Source organism: Thermobia domestica, chromosome 16, assembly GCF_964235325.1.
Source record: "Thermobia domestica chromosome 16, izTheDome1.hap1.1, whole genome shotgun sequence".
NCBI lineage: Eukaryota > Metazoa > Arthropoda > Insecta > Zygentoma > Lepismatidae > Thermobia > Thermobia domestica.
Window position 1 is genome coordinate 108,758,292 of NC_137469.1, and position 24,590 is coordinate 108,782,881.

Consider the following 24,590-nt stretch of genomic DNA (forward strand, 5'->3'; position numbering starts at 1 on the left):
CTTCAAGTCCTCCCAGAAAAGATGGTCTGCAAAGACACCACTCGCTTGGTGTTCCGATAATTTCTTCTTGCTCTCTGAGAATGTGAACTTTCCGTTGTTGCTTTGAGACATCCTATTATCAATATTAAAACGCATAGGATCTTCTGTGTTCGGGGAACTTTCGGATTGTTTTTTAGGAATTACTTCTTCAACTTTGCATTGATGAACAACTTGGAACATCAGGATCAGGACCAGGTAGCGACTGTTCATTCCTCTCTTCCTGGCGCTTCACGTGTAAAATGATTTCCACACAACAAACAAGTACTTAGAAGCTAAATCTCCTTTCCATTCAGACCGGTACTTTCCTTTTGCGCATAGAACTGCTCCAATAATTCCATATCAATTTTACTCTCCAGTTCGTGAAGAAATGAGTGCTTTATAACCTAAGTCCTTGGGCACAAACTGTCTTTCCTCTTCTGGATTTTCCTGAAGATTTTGTCTTACATCTATGCACTTGGTATAATCTACGGCATTTGCATCAAATGGAAATATACCTGCTGCCTTACAACTAGGTTTGTTGCTATTGAAAGAATTTTCTCTTCCGTCGTCATCTACGACTTTTAACTATGACAAGAAGTTCTTCGTGTCTGATTTTGAACACAAATATTGTTATCTTTAAAATCCAGTTTTCTAAAGCTGCCTCTTCAGCATGTGTAAGGATAGTAGAAGGACCCATGTTTGTAACTGATTTTCGGTGGGCTGCTTAATCTCTTCTGTAATATTGCACTAGGAACATTGAATTTTGTGCTCGATTTTTTAAAGCTCATTTCTAAATCGATAGCTGACAACGCTGATTGTAATCGTTCAGTGGTGTAATTTAAGGATTTACGTTTCTTAGTGCCTTCCATTGTCAAAGCTGGGGATCCAAAATAATCCTGGAACAAAATTAAGAAAACAATTTAGGATTTATTTACATAATTTAATAAAAGCTATTCTTATTTCAATTACATAGGCACTTCATGACAACTAGTTAAAGATATGAATAATTAAAAACAAAATAATCTTTTAGTTTTCTGTGCACATTAGCTACAGTAATGAATATACTCTACAAAATAATGAGTAAAAAAGAATTTTATACAGAGAAATTTATGACTGAGTTGGGTCTAGCAGCGCTATGCGAAAAGCTATTACCCAGAATTAGTAATGTTAATATAAGGGAAACAAATCAATTACCCTATATTATTCTAGGCCTAAGGCCTAAAGTTTCGAAATAGAAAATTACTGCGTCTTCAATATAAGTGAAAACCAGTAATGGGCCCCTCCCGACCAGAAATGAGCACCCCCATGCCCAATACTGGAAGGAGTTAAGTTATTTCCTTGATATTTCGTAGGCAAATAAGGATCACATTATGATACATTTTAAAACAATTCTGTGCCTTATTAGCATGCCAAGCATTTGAACCAGAAGTGGGCATGGGGGGCTCATTACTTGTCAGGAGATAAAATAGCCATCTAGTAATGATCACCCCAGGTCAGACGGCACAAGAATGGTTTTACACTTGAAATTCTACGTTTTATCACATATTAAGACTTCCATAAATAAAGTAAAACAATGTATTTCACTTACCTTTAACAATACTAACTTTAATATTCTTCTGAAATAATCTTCGTCGAACTTAAAAAATTTCCGAAAACAAGCAAAACACGCACATAGTTCCAGGTCACCTTCTTCTCTCTCCCACCAACACACAATCGAATGACAGACGTGCTAAATAAAAAGGTGGGGCAGATCTGAATAATCACTGTTCAAATTCCGAGCATTGCATTCCGTGTACTTGCTGAAATAGAAAACTTCTCATCGAAAAACCATAGCTAGGGCTCATTACTGGACCTGTGCCCATTATTGGCTGGACCACCCTATATATATATATATATATATATATATATATATATACAGGGTGGGCCATTTTAATCAATCCACGGAAATATCTGAAAAATGATAAAACATAGAAGAAATTTTTGAAGTACACGTTATATATTGCTAAGGGGGAAAACCAATTCCGCCAAAAGTACCCCTCCCCGCCCCCCGTAAATGGGGGTAACGGGAGGTAACTTTGAAATGTCAAATGGGAACATAGATCGAGTAATACCTCGTTCGAAAGGTCTTGCAAAACTAAGTAACGCTGTACCAAAAGATGTTTCATATGGAGCACCAGTTTCAAAATGGCCGCTATGATATGGTTCGAAAACTCCAGTACCCGTAGTTTGAAAACCATGGAAGGTAAATGAATGGAACAAAATTGAAATACCTAAATATCATAGGGCATATCGAATGATGTGATCCCTGTGATCCCAGCGGCCTCCCTGAAGGGGTCTTGTGGGCTAACTTCAAAATTTCAAATAGTAACATGAGTCGAGTGGTACCTCGTTCGATAAATCTTGCAAAATCAAACATCTTGCAGGAGAAAACGATTGAGGTGAAATGGCAGTGTTCTCAAAAGCCCGCCGAAACATAGTATCCGTGTCAGAGAAAAGGTTTAGTACCCATAGTATGAAAGCGATTGGAGATAAATCAACAGAAGAAAAACTGGAGTAAGTAACTGACGTAAGGCACATCGAGAGGTGTTGTCGGGGTGACTCCAAGAGCCAACTAAAAGGTATCTGGGGCCAACTTGAAAATTTCAAATAGCAACTTGAAGCGAGTAACATCACGTTATATAGACAAATAAATATCAAACAGCTTATGTAAGAATATTTTCGACATAGGCCCCGTTTTCAAAAAGATCGCCAAAACATGGTGACTGTGTCTAAGAAAACGTCTAGTGCCCATAGTATGAAAATGAATACGGTTAGAGATAAATGAAAATAACGAAAATTAAATAGGAAAACCACGGAGGCGTTCCAAGGCTCGAGAACGATACAACAGAGATAAAAATGTTAGAGTAAAATTGTCATAATTAGACTTCGGATTTTTGCATATTTGCATGTTTTTTTCCTGATGTGATATTGATATGCTCTTTAAACAGAAATTCGTTTCAGTTGTTTTGGGGTAAAATAGTAGAGTTTTATAGTGCATATATTTGCATATCTCGGAGGTTAGTGCATGTTTATGTCGTTATTGCATATAAATGCATATTTAAAGAAACGACCGAATTGATAGTTTTTAACATGCAATAACTTTCGTCATAAATAGAATTCCAAGTTTCTAAAATAAATAGGCTCAAGACCTTGAAATGGTTCTTTGTTATCGGCTTTGAATATCTTCCAAGGTCGTGTAAAAGGAGAATAAGAAAGGGGTGAGTGATTCATCCTCACGACACGGTGTCAACGTTACCCATCTCGGAAGTTAAAGTTGCTACTGTTGTGTGTGTGTGTGTAGATTTGAAATTGTGTGATCCTACGGCAGTATAAAAATACCGAAAGAAAAATCTTCTAGAAATTATCTCCTAAAACAGGGTCCATTTAGTTGTAGTGTGACATCTTCAAATTGAATTTTAACTAGCTCAGAATTTTGTTCAATTTTTGTCCATTTTGTCCAACTTAGAACAAATTTTGTCCGATTCAAATTAACAAAGGAGGAATATTTCAAAATTTGGGACACTTTGATGACCTGTAGTGCCACATCTTCAAATCTGAAATTTAACTACCTCAGAATTTTGTCAAAATTTTGTCCATTCTTGTCCACCGATGAAAAACTTTACGTAAAATTTAAGTAAGCGAGGGAAGGCCATTTAAAAATTTGGCCGCTTTGATGACCTGTAGTGCGAGATCTTCAAATTCGAAATTTAACTAGCTCAGAATTTTGTCCAATTTTCGTCCATTTTTGTCCACCCAAGGAAATAATTTGAAAATTCAAATAAACGAGGGAAGACCATTTAAAAATTTGGCCACTTTGATGACCTGTAGTTCATCTTCAAATCTGAATTTTAACTACTTCAGAATTTTGTTCAATTTTTGTCCATTTTTGCCTACCCAAGAAATTCTTTTTATAAAATTCAAGTAAAAGAGAGAGTGCCATTTCAAAATATGGCCACTTCGATCACCTGTAGTGACAGATCTTCAAATTCGAAATTTAACTAGCTCACAATTTTGTGCAATTTTCGTCCATTTTTGTTCACAGAAGAAAAATTTTTGTACCATTCAAATAAATGAGGGAGGGCAACTTCAATATTTGCCCACTTCAATCACCTGTAATGCGACATGTTCAATATCTGAATTTTAAATAGCTCATAATTTTGTCCAATTTTTGTACATTTTTGTACCACCAAGAAAAATTATGTATCATTGAAACAAACGAGGGAGGGCCATTTGAAATTTTGGTTACATCGATCAGTGTGACATGCTCAAATTAGGGACAAATTTTTAAATGTCCATCCCTGATTTATTTGAATAGTACGAATTTTTTTCCTAGTGGTAAAAATGTGCAAATATTCAAAAATTCTAGCTAATTAAAATTCGAATTTGAAGTCTCACTACAGGTGATCGAAGTGACCAAATTTTGAAATGAACCTACCTCATTCATTTGGATGATATATATATATATATATATATATATATATATATATATATATATATATCTTTTTCAAGAATGTGACAAATTGGAGAAAATTCTAAGCTTGTTAAAATTCGAATTTGAAGATGTCGCACTACAGGTGATCGAAATGGCCAAATTTTGAAATGGGCCTACTTTGTTAATTTGAATGGTGCAAATTTTTTTCTTGGATTGAAAAAAAAATGGACAATTATTGGACAAAATTCTGCTCTAGTTAAAATTGAAATTTGAAGGTGTAGCACTACAATTAATGGACCCTCAAAACAACGGATTGAAGTCGAGAGACGTTAATAATTCAAGGAGAAAATATATTTTGCAAAGTGTATGCTAAACAAGTAATATTTTCAAAGTAAGTATGCTTGTTTTTAGAAGAGGACATTTCCATTTTGTTCGATAGCAAAAGCTTAAACTTCAGCAGCGCCCTATTGTTTGGCCTTCTTATATAGCAGTTTCAAGTCTGGTAATGAGTTCTACAAGTATGAAACAACCCAGGTGTAGATTTTTTTTTAAATACTCGACAGAGTTCATCCCAAAGAAACCCTTTAAAATGTATTTCGGGACGAAATGAACAACCCTTTTGAAAATAAACTCTACAATTAATTTAAATATTTGCTTTACAAAATCTAAAACTTGTCGCAGCAGTTATTTTTTGAGATAAGTTTCCGAGTTTTCCTTTAAGGAGTTTATGAGATTATTTAAATATAAGCTTGTGTTGCTTTGATATGCACCTCAGTCTCTCGAAACGTCATTAACCTTTAGTCCACCACTATATAAGGCCCTAGATAGAGTGCAACTTTTTGAATGAAGTGCAATTTATATAGTAATTTCCAAACCAATAACTATTTCTCTAGCTGGTCTAGAGACATGGAACAAGAAGCATACACAATAGATAAAAAGAGAGCCAAAAATAGAGGAAAGAGCGCTGAAAAGGGTATAGCATCTAAGTTTTGTCTTTGCCCTGGAAAACGTATGTAGGCTTTTCTTTTACTTTATTTTATTCTATTTATTTATTTAATTTTTTGTTCACTCAGTTTTATGTGTATTAATTTGTAGCATAACTAAATACTGTAATTTAATACGGTATGTATAACATTTTATTTTATCTCACTGGGTCCATTTTTTATTTTTTATTTACTTTTATTTTTATTTTGCATAGATCAATCTCCGTTAACTTTAAAACCTTTCAGGTAAATTTTTACGAATCCTGTTCAATTTCACTAGTCAGGTTTTACTATATGCTTATGCCAGAAATGTTTATTTACTTCTCTGAGAATATTTATTCTTTATTCACAGATACTTGGCGCATTCTATATATATATATATATATATATATATATATATATATATATATATATAGGGGGTAGATGCATTTTAATTTCACATACTAAGCTGTTTCAACCCGAAGAAACCAAATATATTCAAGAAGCCATGGATACTTGCAGGAGCTGAAACCATTAAAAGCGAACTTGTGTTTATCAATACTAATTTCAGTTCAATTTCAAAGATCATAGAAGATGAGAGGAGCGATGACTAGAACTTTGTAGTGCATTTAAGCTGTTTGATTCAATAACGAAACAGATTCCGCCAAGACCAATCGGACAAACATTTTTTCGAAAAGCACAGTCAATAGACGAGAAAAATCCTGACATAAAATTCTTGTCTAATGCAAATAAAATGTTCCTGGGAACAACGACGCACGAATTACAGATTTATCGGCAAGTAACACTGCTTCTTTGAAATACTGTCCCTTAACGACCTGTAACACGGAAGGAACATTTTCGATGTACAGTAATGTTTTGGCTGACAAATGCAGGTTTTTGCCAGAAAATACCGAAAAATACAGTTGTCTATTGTAGCATGAATGCATCATAGATGTACACCAGTATATGTAGTTCCAGTAATACAACTTTTTTTTTTTTTAAAGATAATCAAATTTCTCATTTAACTTTAGTTTTTGATTGGTGCATATTTACCCTTTTCAGTGCATACTTGCATATTTTCAGTGCATATTTTCGTAATTTTTAGCGCATATTTTGCCGTTTTTTAGTGCATATCGATCCGAAGTCTAGTCATAATGTATAGAGAGAAATCCAAGTCCTGCAAAATACTCTCTCCTTTCGCTCTGTATGTGAGTGGGGTGGAAAGTAACTGTGCAAGTTCAAATGAGAACTCTACTTTAATTCGCTAATTAAGGCTACGCTACAAATAGGTATGATGTGGTTGAAACATTTATTTGTAAGAATGACGCTGTAGTGACTAAAAAAAACAAGGTGAAATTTTATTTGAATGGTAACACATATCTGTATGGCTGAGTATGATTTGATGCGAAAACAGGAGGAAAGTTATACGAAAAAAGTTGTCGAATAATGCAGTTGCTGGAACTTACAAACGTGTGAATTTGCTAATCTCCTTCGCCACAGAAACTTTTATGCAATGCGTGCTGGTTATTCGGAAAGCATTTCGGAGATATACGTACACACCGTTTCGTCCCTCAAGCTCACAATATGACATGAGTACTAATAGTTAATCAAAATATAAATGTGGCCATCCACATTAACTGTGCACCAATTCTCTATCCATGAAGTATGCCTTCCAAACAGCATTGGGTAGGTGAAGCGTACGCCCGAACCGTTGTCCGGTCGGACATTGAAATTTTGAAGTTAGCCCACAAGACCCCTTCAGGGAGGCCGCTGGGATCACAGGGATCACATCATTCGATATGCCCTATGATATTTAGGTATTTCAATTTTGTTCCATTCATTTACCTTCCATGGTTTTCATACTACGGGTACTGGAGTTTTCGAACCATATCATAGCGGCCATTTTGAAACTGGTGTTCCATATGAAACATCTTTTGGTACAGCGTTACTTAGTTTTGCAAGACCTTTCGAACGAGGTATTACTCGACCCATGTTTCCATTTGACATTTCAAAGTTACCCCCCGTTACCCCCATTTACGGGGGCGGGGAGGGGTACTTTTGGCGGAATTGGTTTTCCCCCTTAGCAATATATAACGTGTACTTCAAAAATTTCTTCTATGTTTTATCATTTTTCAGATATTTCCGTGGATTGATTAAAATGGCCCACCCTGTATATTATATATATATATATATATATATATATATATATATATATATATATATATATACACTTACACGATCCTCTTATCAAACAAAGTAATTAACGAAATTTTATTTAGAACGAGTTTCCATAGGTGGCGCTATATGGTTTATTAAGAACATTTAGTATGTTACGGTTTGTCAAGAAATTACTCCCTTCCCAGGAGTCTCAATGTATCACATATAGGTGGATATATATATATATATATCCACAAATGAGAATATAGTACTTTAGAAATACATACTAAAAATCATATTTCACTACTGAAAACGTTCCACAACACGAATATATGTAAATAAGTCAAAAGAAAACAGCTGAATGAATTTTAAGGTGAAGTCTCCAATATTCGCAGAATACACTACAAGAACTTAAGCAATTTTGACACCGAAAATGCACTGCACTAAACTTCGCTAAGACCACAACTAGCCCGATGTAATTGAAAATGATACATTACCAGCTATTGTCGACACTTCGAAAGGAATCAACCTGGTTCAACTGCATTCTATTATCATTACCACAACACAAGTTACCTTCGAGTGGAAACTATAGAGTAAACTTCCTTCCAAAACTCCTCACAAAACCTCCATTGTCGACAACTGCAGTTACGGCATACACTTTTCAGGCAGGCACTCGTCGAAGATCTTTTCACTACCCCTCCTTGGTGTAACTGAACGGCTGATCAAAACTAATGGCAACAAATTTTAATGTCTTTAGGTAGATGACTAATTTTTCATACCAACATCGTGGCGGAACAACCCATAATATTTAGTGTGAATTCATACGCTGTACGATATACCCCTTCGTAGCTTTCAATTGTTATGCACCAAGATACTCCTTGAATAGATATAAACTTCCATAGAAAATCGCAAAGCAGTTGTAATCACTCAACCGCTCGACTGTCAACTAACTTTAAGCTGATGAACCCTAAGTTGAGAGAGCAACAATCGAGTTGACGAATCGGAAAAGCAACGGAGATGATAATACCCAATGATAAAATAGTACATCAAAGAATTAAGCCTCATAGCAACGCGAGATGCTTAGCACTGCGTAACAAGTGGATACCCTAGCAACGGCAAACCAACAGAAAACCTATGACAACTGCTAAGTACTCAAAACCAAATAGCAACAACTAGCAGCAGTAAATGCATAACAACGATCTGAAAACCGGATACCATGGAACCGCATAGCAACGGGTAATCAATCAAGAAATTTTAATTAAAGAATATTCTTCTCATGAAAAAATATAAATAACATGGAAAAATATGCATCAAACATAAACTACCTGTGCACATGAAAATAATTCCCGAATTCCTACAAATTTTAAGCAAAATCAATTTTATGAAGAATTAAATACAAGGGAACTTAATCCCCAAATTAACGAAGTATGGAAGACTGAAATTTCTATATCGGTAAGCTAATTTACAAAATTATCATGAATTAAACATTTTTGCACGGAAATAAAATGATTTTACAATACAAAATCTTGGTTTTTAGGTTATATATGCAGAATTATTGACAATTATATTACAATAAAAACTATATACAGAGCGTCCAAAAAAATTGATCCATCGATAAATGGAGAAATATCAATGATGCTACAAAGGACAGTATGACAGGTGATAATGACAATACTGTTGACAAGTCACATAAATACTTCAATTAGTAATATAACTTCGAAACAAACTGAGTACAATAGATATTCATTTTGTAATTGCAACAAAAGCAAAAATTCAAAATATCAATGTCCTAATTTGAACAATTTTTATACGTGTTGCAAGTTACTTCTATGCAATGGGACAGCTAAAAAGGACGTTTTTTGAATAAAATTTAGCCTGTACATTGTCGGAGGGGGCTACGAGAAGAACGTAAAAAGTATATGCAATACGGTATTTCTGAGAGCACAAACATAACTACAGATGCACTCTGTCAACTCCCAGTAATTGTAAAAGCACGTAATTTAATTTAGGTTCTCTGGATAAGGAGAGAACATACAGTAATTTAGAACTTAACTTGAATATTTGAGTATTCTAACGTTGGTATTTGTGAACATAATTACAAAAAAAAAAAAAAAAAAAAAAAAAAAAAAAAAAAAAAAAAAAAACTTTGCTAGAGGTTAACCAAGCTTTTTTCAGAGCTCTTGAAATAAAACCCACTCTAGATCACTTAACAGATAGCAATAAAATATGTAAACTTGAAAAACATAACCGTTTGACGGAGTTTGACATATACATATGTCATATCTCACTTGACTTGTGCTCTTAAAAGTTATTCCACTAAAACTTTTCTCTCTTTCCATCTTAAAAGCTTCAAGGAAGTAAAGCTATCTATTTTCAGCTGCGACGCGAATGCCAGGTTATGATGTCACGTTTAAAATGCTCCTTCTGACAGACTCACAAGTTACTCACATGATGAAATTATTAGTTTTTCTTCCTACAAAAGGAAAAAAAATGCATGCTTATAACGAATACTTACAGGTATTAAGTTCACATTGCATGAACTTGCATTCGAAAATGACCTGCTCCTCTCTCCCCTGTATCTCACACTTCGATTTGAATAGAAGGCTAAGAGATAGGATGGCCCCTATTCTCAGAACTCTAAACCCATTCTAAGATAAACAGCTTCTTGCTATCATTTATAGTTTCTTCTCTATGTCAATCAATATTGAAACCGGAAAGTGTAGTGGATTTCTCTCATTTCTGGTTTTAGTAGAAAATTAAGGGATGGAGATGAAATGTATTCTTGCAGGATATTGCTTCTTACTAGGTATTACCGCTTTTGCTCTATAGTGACCAAGTGTTAAAACCGGAAAGGGATCTCTCTACCACATCCGGTTGATGGATCATCTCCATCCATGAATGTGATTCCCAACTTTTGATCCTGCACATTCTCACAAAATTCATGGTAATCCATCAAGCAGTTCTTGAGATTTTGTATCTCCCAGATGGACACACGGACAGACAGCGTAAATACCTATATACCGACAGATTAAAAGATTTACTCATGTATTAAAAGGATGCATATTAAAAATTACTAACTGGCCTTATGTGTTTTCTTGCATTCTTTCCTTCTGCACCTTTCACATAGAATTCGTCTAAATTCAGTTTCGCATGAAATCGAATGCCTTGTATGCATTTTAGTGAACCACTCCCTTTTTCTTCCATCCTAAATCAACCATCTAAAAACGCTTAAACATTATTTTAAATTAAAAGTCGAAATACCAAATTTCATGTCTATAACCTCAAACCTTAAGGTGTTCCAAGATTATATTATAACAACTTACACCAGCATTAACTTCTCCCTCTACTCACGTCACAAAGTATATATGCTGCTCATATTTTAAGTCTCTAGCTTACGCACTTTGGCCTACACGTTTATCAGTCAGTCAGCTAATTATTCTTTAAGAGCTATAGGTATAACAAATACTGTACACATAGAAGCACCTACTAACTTAAGAGAGTAAAAGTTTTAGTATTAAAATTTGGTTTGGCTTCTAATTATTCACAAAAACAATTTACATTTCAGCTCTCATGCCTGTATGCAAAAAAATGAGATTTTACAAGATTGCATTGCTACTTACTGTTTGCTTACAATAGGATCATTTTAATAACTATGAAGCGGTTTTATTTTTCTTTCTTTTTTTTTCGTTTGCACAACACTCACCCAATTTTATAGGGTTCCATTGGCAAAGACACACCATATGATCCTGACTTTCTTTTGTCCAGTTCCTTTCGTGTATCCTTGTCTTCGCCCATCTGATATCTGTTTTCCTTATCTTCTCCCTCAGAAATATCTTCTGAACACACACTGTCAGTGAGTCTGTTATCATTTCCATTCTGCAAAGTTACATCCCCATCATTTTGCGCACCGCTTTCTCCATTTTGTTCAAGTGCTTCTTTGAGAAGGTTAGGATCTATATCGTGCACTAGTTTAGAATTCTTAAATGCTTCCTCCAAAGATTTCCTTCCATTCACCATAGGCCTGTCGCGATTATATATTAGGTTCCTTCTTCTGCACCCTCTATTTCCAGCGGGAGCAAGCCCTCGACGAGATATTGGGATTTCTCGAATTTTTCTCACTGTCATGCTTTTACTAGAATGATTCGTCCCGAACTTTCTTCTTTTCATAATATCGGGAGAATAGAACTTATTTGAATAATGATTTTCATTTTCTATATCGTTTTCGTCATAGACGTAATCGTTCTTATCATAATCAGCGTCAATATCATCGTATATTCTGGGAAACTTCTGTGGAGTTTTGTGGCTATTCACCCCATTCCGACTGGATGACCAACTTGGGCTTCGTTCAGGAGTTTGTCCATTATAACCACCTGAACGATCGTCACGTGACGCATGTGACAAGCTGTAAGAAAAAGGAAAATACAAAATTACTCGTCCAAAAAGTGCTATTTCTATAAACATATCGTGTAATGTAAGTTCAAGTAAATTTAATGCATATCTCGACCAGAGCGTGGAGCTAGGACGTCGCGAATTCCTCCTTTACCTTCACACGGAAGTTTACGTACGACCAGCCGCATTAAGTAGCCATCATCGATTTGAAACTTAAAATTAATAATGAATGGGACTAGGCCCCAAAACTCATACTTTTTATGTCACAAAAAAGTTGGTTCAGAGTTCTGAAATATTTAGAAACCACGTGTAGTGAAACCTTATGAGATTAAAATAAAACTACTGACAATCTGTTCATCTCTGATTCCGACCTGCTGACTGCAAGGACTATCTTGTCGACACTCTGAGATGAACGGGAACTAAAATAGCTACGTAATACCAAACAAATAAGTTTTTCTCAAAAATGTATGGATATAACTGCTTACAGCTGCAGTTTTCAATATACAATCCTTAAGATTTCTTTAGGCCCGCAATAAGATTTTTTGAGATATTCAATGTACTGAAATTTCCACCTTAGTTGACAAAATAACTAGCGAGTGAACCACTTAATGTTTAGGAATGTTTGCACCTATCAGCACATGGAATGCAACTACACACTAATTGACTAAGGTGAAAGTTACCTACGTATCATTTTATCTTTTGGTTTTTATTCTTACTATCGTCTTTTAACTTTGGCTACTTATCTGTAATGCCCTATAAGACCATACACGGTGATCAATATATATAATATATATATATCGTGTTCGGAACAGAACTTACATATAGACTAATACAGATGTAGAGTTCGCAGCAAAAAACCTGCAACATGAGCATGTAAGTTTATTGTGAAATGACGAAGTCTTTTGCTCCAAAATAAGTGTGCATGGGAGGACGCCGAGGTTTCTCCTGGCGTGATTCGTACCACTTAAACGTTATGTTGATTCCCTGCGCTGTTAGGCGTAGTTTTACAATAAACTTACATGCTCATGTTGCAGGTTTTTTGCTGTGGACTGTACAAGTGTGTAATTTCGTAGTTATAGCCTGCCAAAAATTAGTCAGAAGGATACAAAAATCATAACACGAGAATGAAACCTAAGATGAAAGTCGAATAAAAACATGTAGTAGTTATTTTGTACCTAAATTCCACTAATGTGCAAGTGTATATGGATTATGTGTCATTTTTCAATTCCTAATTTATCATTTTTTGTTTCTAGAAGACGTCATGAATCAATCTTTTTCTATGCTTCGAGGCTAATATTTTCACCGCCACCATTCCATATCCACTGGCACATTAATGGAATCCAGGCTGAAACTAAGTACTTTCTCCCTTACCCTTACCTTGCTTCATCCGACACTTCGCTCTCGGGTTATGAAACCTTCATTTTATCGTTCTGACCAATTTTTGATTGGTTAGAGTTCCATATCATGTTATGATGTGAGGATTCATTTTATAAAGTTTTGTTGTTGTTGTTTCTGGACACCTAATATAGGGTGTTTATTTATTATGTAGCCAAAATCCACTGGTGAAATCCTCACACCTAAACAATAAAAAAGTCCATATGAACATAGGGCGAAAAACGCGTTGTTTCAAAGTTACGAGATGCCAAAATCGAGAAAACTGTAACTTTGCGGCTGCCTAGCTCGAAAACTACGATAGATATCAAAGGCTGTTAAAGAAATATTGGAGGAACTAGTCACTCTCTATCTAAATAACCATGTTTCAGAGTTGGGTTGTACCGGCGCATATGATTTTAGAGAGAGGGGAGGAAGAGCGGAACCTATACCGCAGCTCCCTCTACAAAATCCGTTGCGCCAATACGTCTCAACTCTGAAACATGATTATTTAGAGAGACAGCGTACTATTCCTCTGTCTTTAACCGCCGTTGATATCTGCCATAGTTTTCGAGCTAAGCAGACTCAAAGTTACAGTTTTCTTGATTTCGGCATCCCGTAACTTTGGAACAACGTGTTTCTCGTCTTATGTTCATACGGACTTTTTTTTTTTTTTTTTTTTATTGTATAGCTGTAAGGACTTCACCAGTGGATTTTGGCTACATAATAAATGAACACACTGTATATAAACTTCTTAAAGAGAAAGTTATAATGGATTATAAAGTAATATTGTGTATTGATACCTTTCTTTAATGCACAATTTAAAAGTAACTGTTTATAATAGTTACTACTAGTATACTAACACAAAAACTCCCGATAAGATTTTTTTACGGTAGAAAATGTTTTCCTAACTGCCTAACATTAATACTACTCGCTTTGAGAAAGAAAATATATTTTGCATTTTTACTATAAATGAGAATGTAATCTATCATTTCACACTTGTGTTCAGTATGGATTATTGTGTGTGTGCAGACTGTGTATAAAAATACAATAAATACTGTTATCATTGTAAGTTAGGTCTACGTGGCTAGCGTTTCCCGTTTTGGTGCTGAGAACAGATGGAAGCTCACACGGTTGAAGATCACATGCTGAATTATACACCTATACCTCAAATTTTCTAAACCTTCGCAACATGTGATAGAAACGCTGCTTGCTAAAAACCAACATTGGTTTTAATACTGGGTTCTTGATCATCTTGCGTGACAAAACACAATGAATGATAGCATACAATACACTAGTTAGTTACAATATCTCTTTACTGTGTACTTGTTCCTTTTATCTCATATATATATATATATATATATATATATATATATATATAGCGCGTTTATTGTTATTTTTTTCGTGAAATAATGGAGAACATGCTAAGGCAGTGATTAATTGCTGAATCTGTGCGACCTGAAAAATGCCGTAAGTATTCTTTAATGTAAAGAAATTCTGGAGAAAACCGAAGGAAAAAAGAATTAGTTCAGTGAGGCGACAGGTATAGGTGAGATCTATCTGAGTGGTAGAGTGCTCAGCTCTGGTGCCTAATTCGATTTTAGACGATGTAAGTTTGTTGGGACAACAAAGTAACCATTAGTTGTCTTGTTTCTTTTCATATCCTCATTCCCTAAATTCTTTCAGAATCATTCACTTTCTTAATTATGCGTCTCCTTTAGTCTAAACGGCATAACCGTGGAACGCTAAATTAACTTCTTTTTTTCTTTGTCTTGCTTTGAATTAAAATAAATACATTTTTAATACCAAATGCTCTAAAGATAGCATGATTATTTTATTTATTTATTTATTTATTACTTCTTTTTTAAAGGAGTAATTTTGTCTATCGACTTTTTGCTTTCAATCCTTGCAATGCTGCATCAACAAATAGCAAATTTATTAGGTTCTCATATTCTGAACTCGATGCAGTTTCCAAACGAAAATCGATATTTTGTGTATTTACTATGTGCACGATTACAGGTCTTCGTAAGTTGTATTCACACTTCAGAAACTCACTATATATATATATATATATATATATATGAGGAGTATAAAAAATTCGTGCAATCATCCAGGAGACGAACTACGAGCCCCCCTTGGGCACACGCACACCTATCTTGTTTCTTCTACGTATATAAAAATATTGATTGATAGAGACACCTTTTTATTACAGGTAAATAACTCAAAGTGCAATACCAACAAACTTAAGGCACAACTCGTTACCAAGTTCCTGTATCTTCAGGAGGCAACCAGAACAAATTCACGTTAAAATGTAAGTAATTTATGCAAAATGAAAACCCATCCTATGAAATGGTATGCAAGTAGAAACGGCGATTTCAAACTAGACATATGATCACTTCAGATAGCCCTAGATCTGAGAGACCATCCTTCACAGATGATGATGTCATGGCGGAGAAAGTGGAGATCATATTGAAAGATACGAGGATAACAACTGTAAATATTGTGGATGAAATAAGTGTTAGTTGAGGATTCGTGTAGAATGTAATTCGTAACCAGACGCATCTTCAGAAAGTGTCAGCACAGTGGGTGCCACAGCTGTTTACCCCTTTCACGAGGAGGATTCGAGAACGAACATAAAAGGAAATGTTGGATCGCTGTGGGCACGATAAAGAAGACTTTATTTTATTGTCTGACTAGTCACAATAAATAAAAGTTAGGTATCTATTTATGACCCAGAAACAAAGGAAATTTGCAACAGTAGAAACATCCATCCCTAAAAGGGCAAAGATGCAAAAGTTTGATATCAAAATGATAATCTGGGAATATAAGGGAATGGTCAGAGGGTCAAACTATCATTAATCAATATTATAGGCACTAAGGATCAAAAATTGAAGAATGATCGGCTAAGGGGCGCTGTGGTTGGTAGACAATGCACTAGCTTATTCAAGCGATGCATCATAGCGAAGACGAAGACAGTGGATAGGAATGAAATCTTGCTCCAGTCTCCGTACTTACCGGATCTAATACGAAATGATTTTTTTCCCCTTCAAAGAACACTAATTATGACAGCAGGGATGATTTCATTTCTGAAGTAGAAATGTGATTACAAGCTAAAACTATCGACTTCTACAAAGATGACTTACGCAAGTAGAAGCACCGCTTGTAGAAATGTCACGAAACACAGCGACAATGTAGAGAAGGACTAATGACTCAAGGTCTCAAAGGTATACATATTCTTTTCCTTCCAGATGATTGTACATTTTTTACGCCCCATCGTATATGCGAAGCTTGATCACAAAATACGCGGAACTTTAGAATTTCGCGAGATGTATAGGTCCCATTGTGACTTGTTTTGTACATTTGTCCCTACGTATCTTGTCGTAAGGAGATATGTTGGATGCTTATATTATTGGCTGTCGATATCGTTACACGAATCATTGTGTGCTTAATGATTTTCTTACAAGTGGAAAAATGTAACAGAGAGAAAATGAAATCTTTAAGTTTTACGTCCCACGGTTATGCCGGTTAGGCTAAAGAAGACGGTGATAATGAGAGATGAGTGAAATGGTGGAATGAAGAAAGTGGGAGGAAATGGGAGAACCCCGAGAAAACCCACGAGCGCGGTGTTTGTTCACCACAAAGTTCACTTGGCGGGGGCTGGGATCGAACCCGGGACCCCAAGCACCAGAGGTGAACGCTCTACCACTGAGCCACCGCGCTGTAACAGAGAGGTTTCTGGTGATGTTCGCATATCATTTGACTCATGTTAATTAAAATTTATTGGATGTTTTGGGCATGAGACGTGTTGCAGCAAAATTTTTTCCGAAAATGTTGAATTTCAACGGCTCACATTTCACAGCTTGATATTTTTATTTAGTTATTTATTCTTGTGCGAAGAACAATACTGTTATTACGTCTGAATTCTGTGTTCGACAGACATGGCTTCCAGCAAATTTTTCCTATTCCCGAACATAAAAAAACCATGAAAATACGACGTTTTGTCAAACTCTGAGGATATAACGACAAAATCGCTGAAGGAGCTAAGCGCCATGCTGCCAACTGTGTTCCGCTGTGTATTAGATGTGAAGTGACCATGTGATAATTGTGTAAACTCTTAACTTAATTCGCTAAATTCAATTACTTTATTAAATTGCATTTGTCAACGACAGAACTATGAACATTTAAAATCCAACGGAACAAAACTTTTATTAATGTTGTACATTGCCAGACAGTTTGAATAAGCATGTACTTGTTAATTGTTGCTTTTGAAATTGTGAATAAACACGACTAGTTTCCTTCTTGCCTTTCCGCGCTCTTTCCCGCCTAGCTTGACTTTCCTTGTTTACTGAACATCACTCACCGTTTTTTTGATTAGACAAAACCACAGAGAACACGTCGACAGGGGGTATTCGCCACGAAGTAAAGGAAGATGCAGGACCATCGCAGGCAAGCAGATATCACCATTGGAGAACGACCAACTCCATGTCCCGAGAATATCATTCTGCTGGTTCATCGCCGCAGATACATTTGAGTTTGACATCTGAGTAGTGGCATGAAGGTGAAGAAGAACATCGTAGAAGGCACGTATCACAAAGAGAGAATTCGACGCCCCTGGCAGTCCAGCGGATTAAGATCCAGTTGTTGGCTGACTCCAGTACATCCAGGTTCCTCCAGGGAAACCCATTCATCATCCAGATGACCAGGACGACACCAGTCTAATTGGATCTGTCAAGCTAGTGCTTTGACAACTTCCTTTATCTTTTAATCATAACCTATCTCTCTCTCACCTATTTTCCCAACTAGTCATTTTCAAAATCAAAACATTTGAATTTTATTTAAATTCAATCATAACTTTGCAATTAAGTACCGTGTTGTGCACCAGTTTCATCCCCAATTGTTGCATTCATTTGATGAGTATTTTAGAGATTATTCTGAGCTACAACTGATGGCGCAGCATCGGCACATGATGGAGATGCTGTGAGGCATATGCCGTTGTAACGATCCCAAATTTCATGTTTCGATAGTTAAGCATATTAGGGATTTTTAAAAGATAAATCCTATTGAGTTGAATATAATGACGATGCATTTTGAGTAATGAGTGCAATGTAGTTTATAGTTTTTCCTGAGAAAAATTCAGTAGAGTTATTTTTAGCCCACCCTCGTTACGTTTGTGCATTTGCTCAGAGTAATTTTTGTTTCATTGTTTCTTAGTTGAATGATTAAGTGAATGAGAAGAGAAGATTTTGCCAAGTTGTTATATTTTGTTTTTCTTTCTGTTAGTATACAAGAAGTGTCATTTTGGTGTCGGAGATATATATATATATATATATATATATATATATATATATATATATATATATATATGCATAGTAGTGTAAGATATTTACTTATTACTAAGGCCCGGATTTTTATGTAGTACCGAAGTATGTACATAAATATGTAAAAATATTTTTTCGTGTCTATTTTGTGTCTGTGCTATTTTCTTAGCTAATAAATATACTGTAACATATTTATATAATAAAAGCTTAACAAGTGTAAAAATAACTTCCTACGGATACGTTCAAATTTTCAGGAGAAACAAAATGAAAATTGTATCAAGAAAGTAAAAAATCACATTATTGAACATATAAACATAAAAAAATATTTATTTAAACAAAAGGCACTTACTTCTGGGACGAACAATGAACCACTAAATAATTTTACGCAATGGAAAAACTTTGTCACTAACTTGTCACTGATACGTTCAAATTTTCACTAAGAACAAATAAAATTGTCTCGTGGAGAAATGAAAATCACATTATTGAATATCAAAAGAGAGAAAAAAATATATATTTAAGAGAAAGAATGCTTACCTTTGGAACTTTCAAATTTATAACTGCGCGTTTGAAAACTTCACTAACTTTCGATAGATACGTTTTTAAGTTTTAACAAGGAACAAATAGACTTTGTAAACAAATTATTAAAAACACATTATTGTATATCAAAATAGAAAAAAATCTTCAAAACAAAAAGCGCTTACTTTCTAGACGAAAAATAAACCCCTAAATATTTTGTATAATGAACTGCGTATTCGAACACTTCGTGTCACTAACTTGACACAAATACGTTCAAAAAAAAAAAAATGTCTAGTAGGGAAATGAAAATCACATTATTGAATATCAAAATAGAAAAAAAAAATATTTAAAATAACGAGCGCTTACTTTCGGAGCGCACCATGAACCACTAAGTATTTTATATGATGGTACTTCCCACAGATACTTCAAGATAGTAACAAATGAAATTGCCTCACAGAAAAATGAAAACCACATTATTGTATATGATGAAAAAAAAAAAAAAAATCTTAGAAAAAAGCGCTTACTTTGCTGATGCACAATGAACCATTACATACTTTTTCAGGTTTTCAGGAGTTAAAGAGAGTAGTTGGTTAGTCAGGATCCTTTTATAGGCTGAGAAAGACCTCTCCACGTCGCAGGAAGTGACAGGCGCGAACTTCAACAAATGACATTTTCCAGGGCTGATTTCCTCAGGGGCCTCCGTTTCTTCTCCATACAATATCCTACATGCAGTCCTCAATGTTAGGTATCCTGGATTCCTCTTCAAAACTGACTGGAACTTCCGGGCAATTTTCGCACCTGTTTCTCCCTGCACAATGTTGAGTTTCTTCTCCACATCATCCATTGTCATAGCTTCTTTCAAAGTAAGTCCTGAAGTTTCTAGTTTCTCGATAACGTTTGCAATCCACCCAAAATTACTTGTAATGTACGCTAGTGAACATTGAGCAACAGGATTTTTGAACGCACTTTGAGAATCACGCACTGCTGCACTGGACTCTGCAGAAAATGTGGGGACAACTGACTTTACAGCATCAAAATTTTCATTGTAGAAGTTAACAGCCTGTATCCAGGTACCCCACCGTGTCAGTACAGGCTGCGGTGGTAGCATATTATTGTAGCACTGCACACCACCAGGGGCTTTCACAAAAACTTTCTTAGTAGAAGACACAAGCTCATTGACTTCAGGGAAGTTGATCCGCACTTCCTGTGCTACACGATGTAATCCATGGACCTAACCGCACATATGAATGAGGTTTGGGTAGAACACTTTAAGCGCATCGGCAGCTCTTAACATGTACGTCGCAGCATCAGAACACATAAGAAGCACTTTTTCTGCAGGAACATTTTCTGGCCACAACACTCTGAGTCCATCATTTAAGAAACGTGCAACTGTGGAATGGTTTGTTTTGTCCAAAACTTTTGAACAGATCAGAAATGGTCGTGATGGAGAATCAGGGTCAAGCTTTTCTACCACCGCAAACCATACATGCGAATCACCAATTTCAGCTCGAATGTGTTTGATAGTATCTTCATAGCAAACATTCAAATAATTCCTGCGGATAGTAAATTCGTCAGGAATGTTTCTCTTGCAATATTTTTCCACAAAGGACGCGAATTGTGGGACTTGCAATTTGTATCACGGTATGTCTGTTGCTATGAACGCATTGGCAAGGTCTTTGTAAAATTCACTGCGGTTTTCAGATGCTGGTTTTGTTTGGGTTAAAAGTTTTTGCTTTGCGGCACGCTGTAACAACTTGTTTTTCATGTAAATAGCTGTTTTCATGTGCTCATCGAATTGCGACTTCACTGAACAGCCCACTTTCTTATCGCATACTTAACAAAAAACAATTTTACCGTCTCTGGTATAAGCGTCATCCATAGCTATCCACGATTTCAATTTTGACGCTAAAGAGGAAGCCATCATTGAAAACAAGAAACTGACTCGGTCACAAGCGTGCACACTAACAAACTGGTCGCGAAACTGAATCCTTTTCCCCTTTGTTTGAAGGAAGAAGTGGCGGAGTAGTCATTGAGTCGTACAAAAGCGATTTTTGATTCGATTTAAGAAACAAGTGATAAAGCCTAACCGCTCCAATCACCTCCCTCTCACCCCCACCCCCACCCGTAGAGGCTGCACATACAAAAAAAAAAAAAAGGCGAGAAAGCCAGCCAACTGTGTGCGTTTTTAGTTTGCTTTGTCGGCACACATCCGAGTGGGTCTGCTTGCAAAGGCGATAAGCACAAAAATCCTTATATTGTTTTCTTTCTTTATATATAATAAACAGATCTTTTTCTTTATTTTTCAGGACTGGAAGTGATAACTGATGACGTTTCTTTGCATATTGTAGAGTGTACGATTTGTTTGAACCCAGCTTTCCCGCAACGCAAATCGGTTGAACAAAGTGAGAGAAAAAAATACAGATAATTAAATAAAGTACTTTTTGAGTTATTGTTCCATATACAGGCCTATTTTTATTTGCGTATTATTTAAAGAAAATTAGCGAAAAGGAGCAAGGAAACTGAATTTATGTAAAAATATGTATAGACGGAAAATATGTAACAGACTTCAAAATGTGTAAAAATATGTATCGTGTTTTTGGTTTATATGGATCCTTACTTTGTAATTTGCGAACATTTCATATTTTCACCAGCGTACATACAAAGGAAAAATATTTAAAAACATAAAAATCCGGGCCTTACTTATTAGTGTGATTAGGAATTGTGATTTAGAAAATAGCTATAATGGAGAATACTAGTGTTATTTCATCTGCGTTAGATCGTTTAGTAGAACCCCCCAGATTTTCTGGCAAATTGAACGAATCAGTTCAGTTATTTTTTAATCATTTTGAGGATTTTCCTATCCTTCATAACCTTCGTGATGTAGAGAAACGTCATTTGTTGCCATATTGTTTAGAAAATGGGGCTCGCGCCTTTTTGTTAGCTTTACAATCGACCGCAGAATATGATAATCTTATGTATGTTCAGATTAAGAAGAAATTAATACAGGCTTATCAGGATAATATAGTTTCGCAAGTTTTAGAGCAAGAAATGAGAAATAGGGAACAGTTAGATTCTGAACCTGTCTTAGATTACATTTTTCATAAGTGGAAATTAATACTAGAGTACGATCAGAAAATGCCGTTGATCGAACAAATTAACTTGATAATAGACGGGCTATCGCCTTCATTCTATTCTGTCGTGGCAAGAAAATCATTTAAAACTGTTATTGAGTTAGCAAAGCTCTTAGGTTTAGAGGAAAGAATTAATTCTCTTGTCAGCGATCGAAGTCCTTGGCAATAACAGACGAATATAATCTACATCCTGTTCGTAATAATGATGTACAGTAAAAAGAAAATATTTTAGAATCTAATGAACAGAACATAAATGAAACTAAGTCAGCCTGCAGAAAAAATTAACTTGATCGCTCAGTTAGAGGATATCAAAGTTCAACTTGAAGATCTCATGCAACGAACAGCGCTAGCAAAAGTCTCTCACGCACACAAACGAAAATCTGTGTGTATACAATCTTATGGGCGTTCGCATTTCAAGCGCAGAAATCCAGCTCTTGCATCCTTCTCTCATTCACAGCCTACTGCTTCTGTTAATACAGTCAATGTAAATCAGAATGTTAAGTCGAATAATAGGAATAAAGCAGACAGTAATAAGTGTAATAATATTAGAAATAGTAAGCGATATTATGTGCCTATTCAATATGAAGCTAATTTGCCTCATGTTAAAGCATATATTGATAATAAGCCGCATTTATTTCTATTGGATTCAGGCAGCACTATCAGCATAATTTCTGGCAATGGTTTAAGTAATAAGCATAAAATACTCAAAGGAACGATTTTTATTCGTGGCGTCACTGGAAATTCTCAAGAAAGTGATCAAATCGCTAAAGTGATCAAATCGCAATCAGTATTTTACGCATCCTTTTCGAGTGTATAAATATTTTCAATATAACAGTATAATTGGCCAAGATTTTTAGAAAAATCATCTTGCAATGGTTGATAACAATAAGAATTCTTTTAGTTTTGTTAAATTTAGTATTCCTCCAAGAGCTGAATTGCCGCCATACGTATCTTTTGATGAAATTTTTAACCATATAGCAAAATTATATAAACCTCAATTTTTAGTGGCTCGTTCTTGTGCCGGTGCTGTGCCATCAGTTATAGCTCAGAATAATCTTTAAAATACTCATCAAATGAATGCAACAATTGGGGATGAAACTGATGCACAACTATCACCGACCTAAAGCTCATTTTTTGGATTTAAAAAGGACATTGTAAAAATAGACTTAATCTGAACTTTATTAACCAAGCCTCGTATATTCTCTAACATTCTAGAAACTCTTCCCTCATCGCTTTGGTATGTCTCTTCGTCTGTGTTGGTGAGCCTCAGTCCGATTTCATGACTATATATAGACATACAATGTGGGAACAAAGACTCCCTTTGTGAACGCTTTTCTGAGTCCAGAAAACGGGAAACTTGCAATCACACCTACATTTCGTCGTCGTTCATCTCTGGTTCGTTAATTCGAAGCATCCGCATCTCTTCAGCCAAAGAGCTTGAATTCAGCACTATACGTCATAACCGGGGGACTCCAGCCCCGAAGGACTCATATGAAAAAGCTAACTAGGAAGAGCTTCAGTGTTTCGACACCCCTTGTGAGGATCACCTCTGTTGCTAGATGCTAGGCGGGGCAGCCAGCACCTACTCGAGAGCAGCGTCCGTGCTGCGAGAAATTGTATATTGCGCGTATCTTGCTGCTAAGTGTATGAGTTATCCCTCCATGGGACGAATATAAGCACTTAATTAGTTGAGTATGTGGCAAACAGTTTATTCCCAAAGTGTTTTTTGGATGCAAGTGCGTAACAGTTCTATCTGCGAAATGTTTTTGATGTGAAGAATAAGTCGAGTTCACTGTTCATCACAACAAACATCATAGTCAGCGAAACCCCGGAGTACGATTCGTCTGGGCGCCAGCTTGGAGCATCGTTCGAGGAAGCTGCGTTTGGGATTCAACCCAGGACATCGATGGAACAGCTTTATTGGCTAGCCGAAGAATGACGTGAGTTTAATTTATATGCCAAGCCACCTACTTCGTCGATATTAAGTAAAAGATTGTCAAATTCATTTATTTTCTTAATCAATGTGCATGTAATATCTGTGTTTATTCAGTGACATTATATATTCACCATTTAAGTCTTGAGTTTATCACTTGTATTAAATCCAATGCACGATTTCATCACACTCGTAGTATAGTAAATATCTCTTACGTTGTCTGCATCCACGCCTGCTGTGTTCCCAGCCCAGCATGATGAAGATGCAGGCATGGGTGTGAATTATGGTCGCCGTGGAATAGCTGGGAAATAGAAAGAAAGGAGA

The 24,590-nt window shown here is 35.7% G+C and overlaps 1 protein-coding gene across 2 annotated transcripts in view; it reads right to left on the reverse strand.

Annotated features, from left to right (window-relative positions):
* The window catches only part of LOC145673325 (ubiquitin carboxyl-terminal hydrolase 37-like), a 73,776-nt gene that overhangs the window by 37,852 nt on the left and 11,334 nt on the right, over positions 1–24,590 (reverse strand). For both annotated transcript variants that reach the window (XM_081742922.1, XM_081742923.1), the window contains one exon: positions 11,312–12,010. In XM_081742922.1, the coding sequence (XP_081599048.1) occupies positions 11,312–12,010 (699 nt within the window). The remainder of the gene's footprint in view (positions 1–11,311; positions 12,011–24,590) is intronic.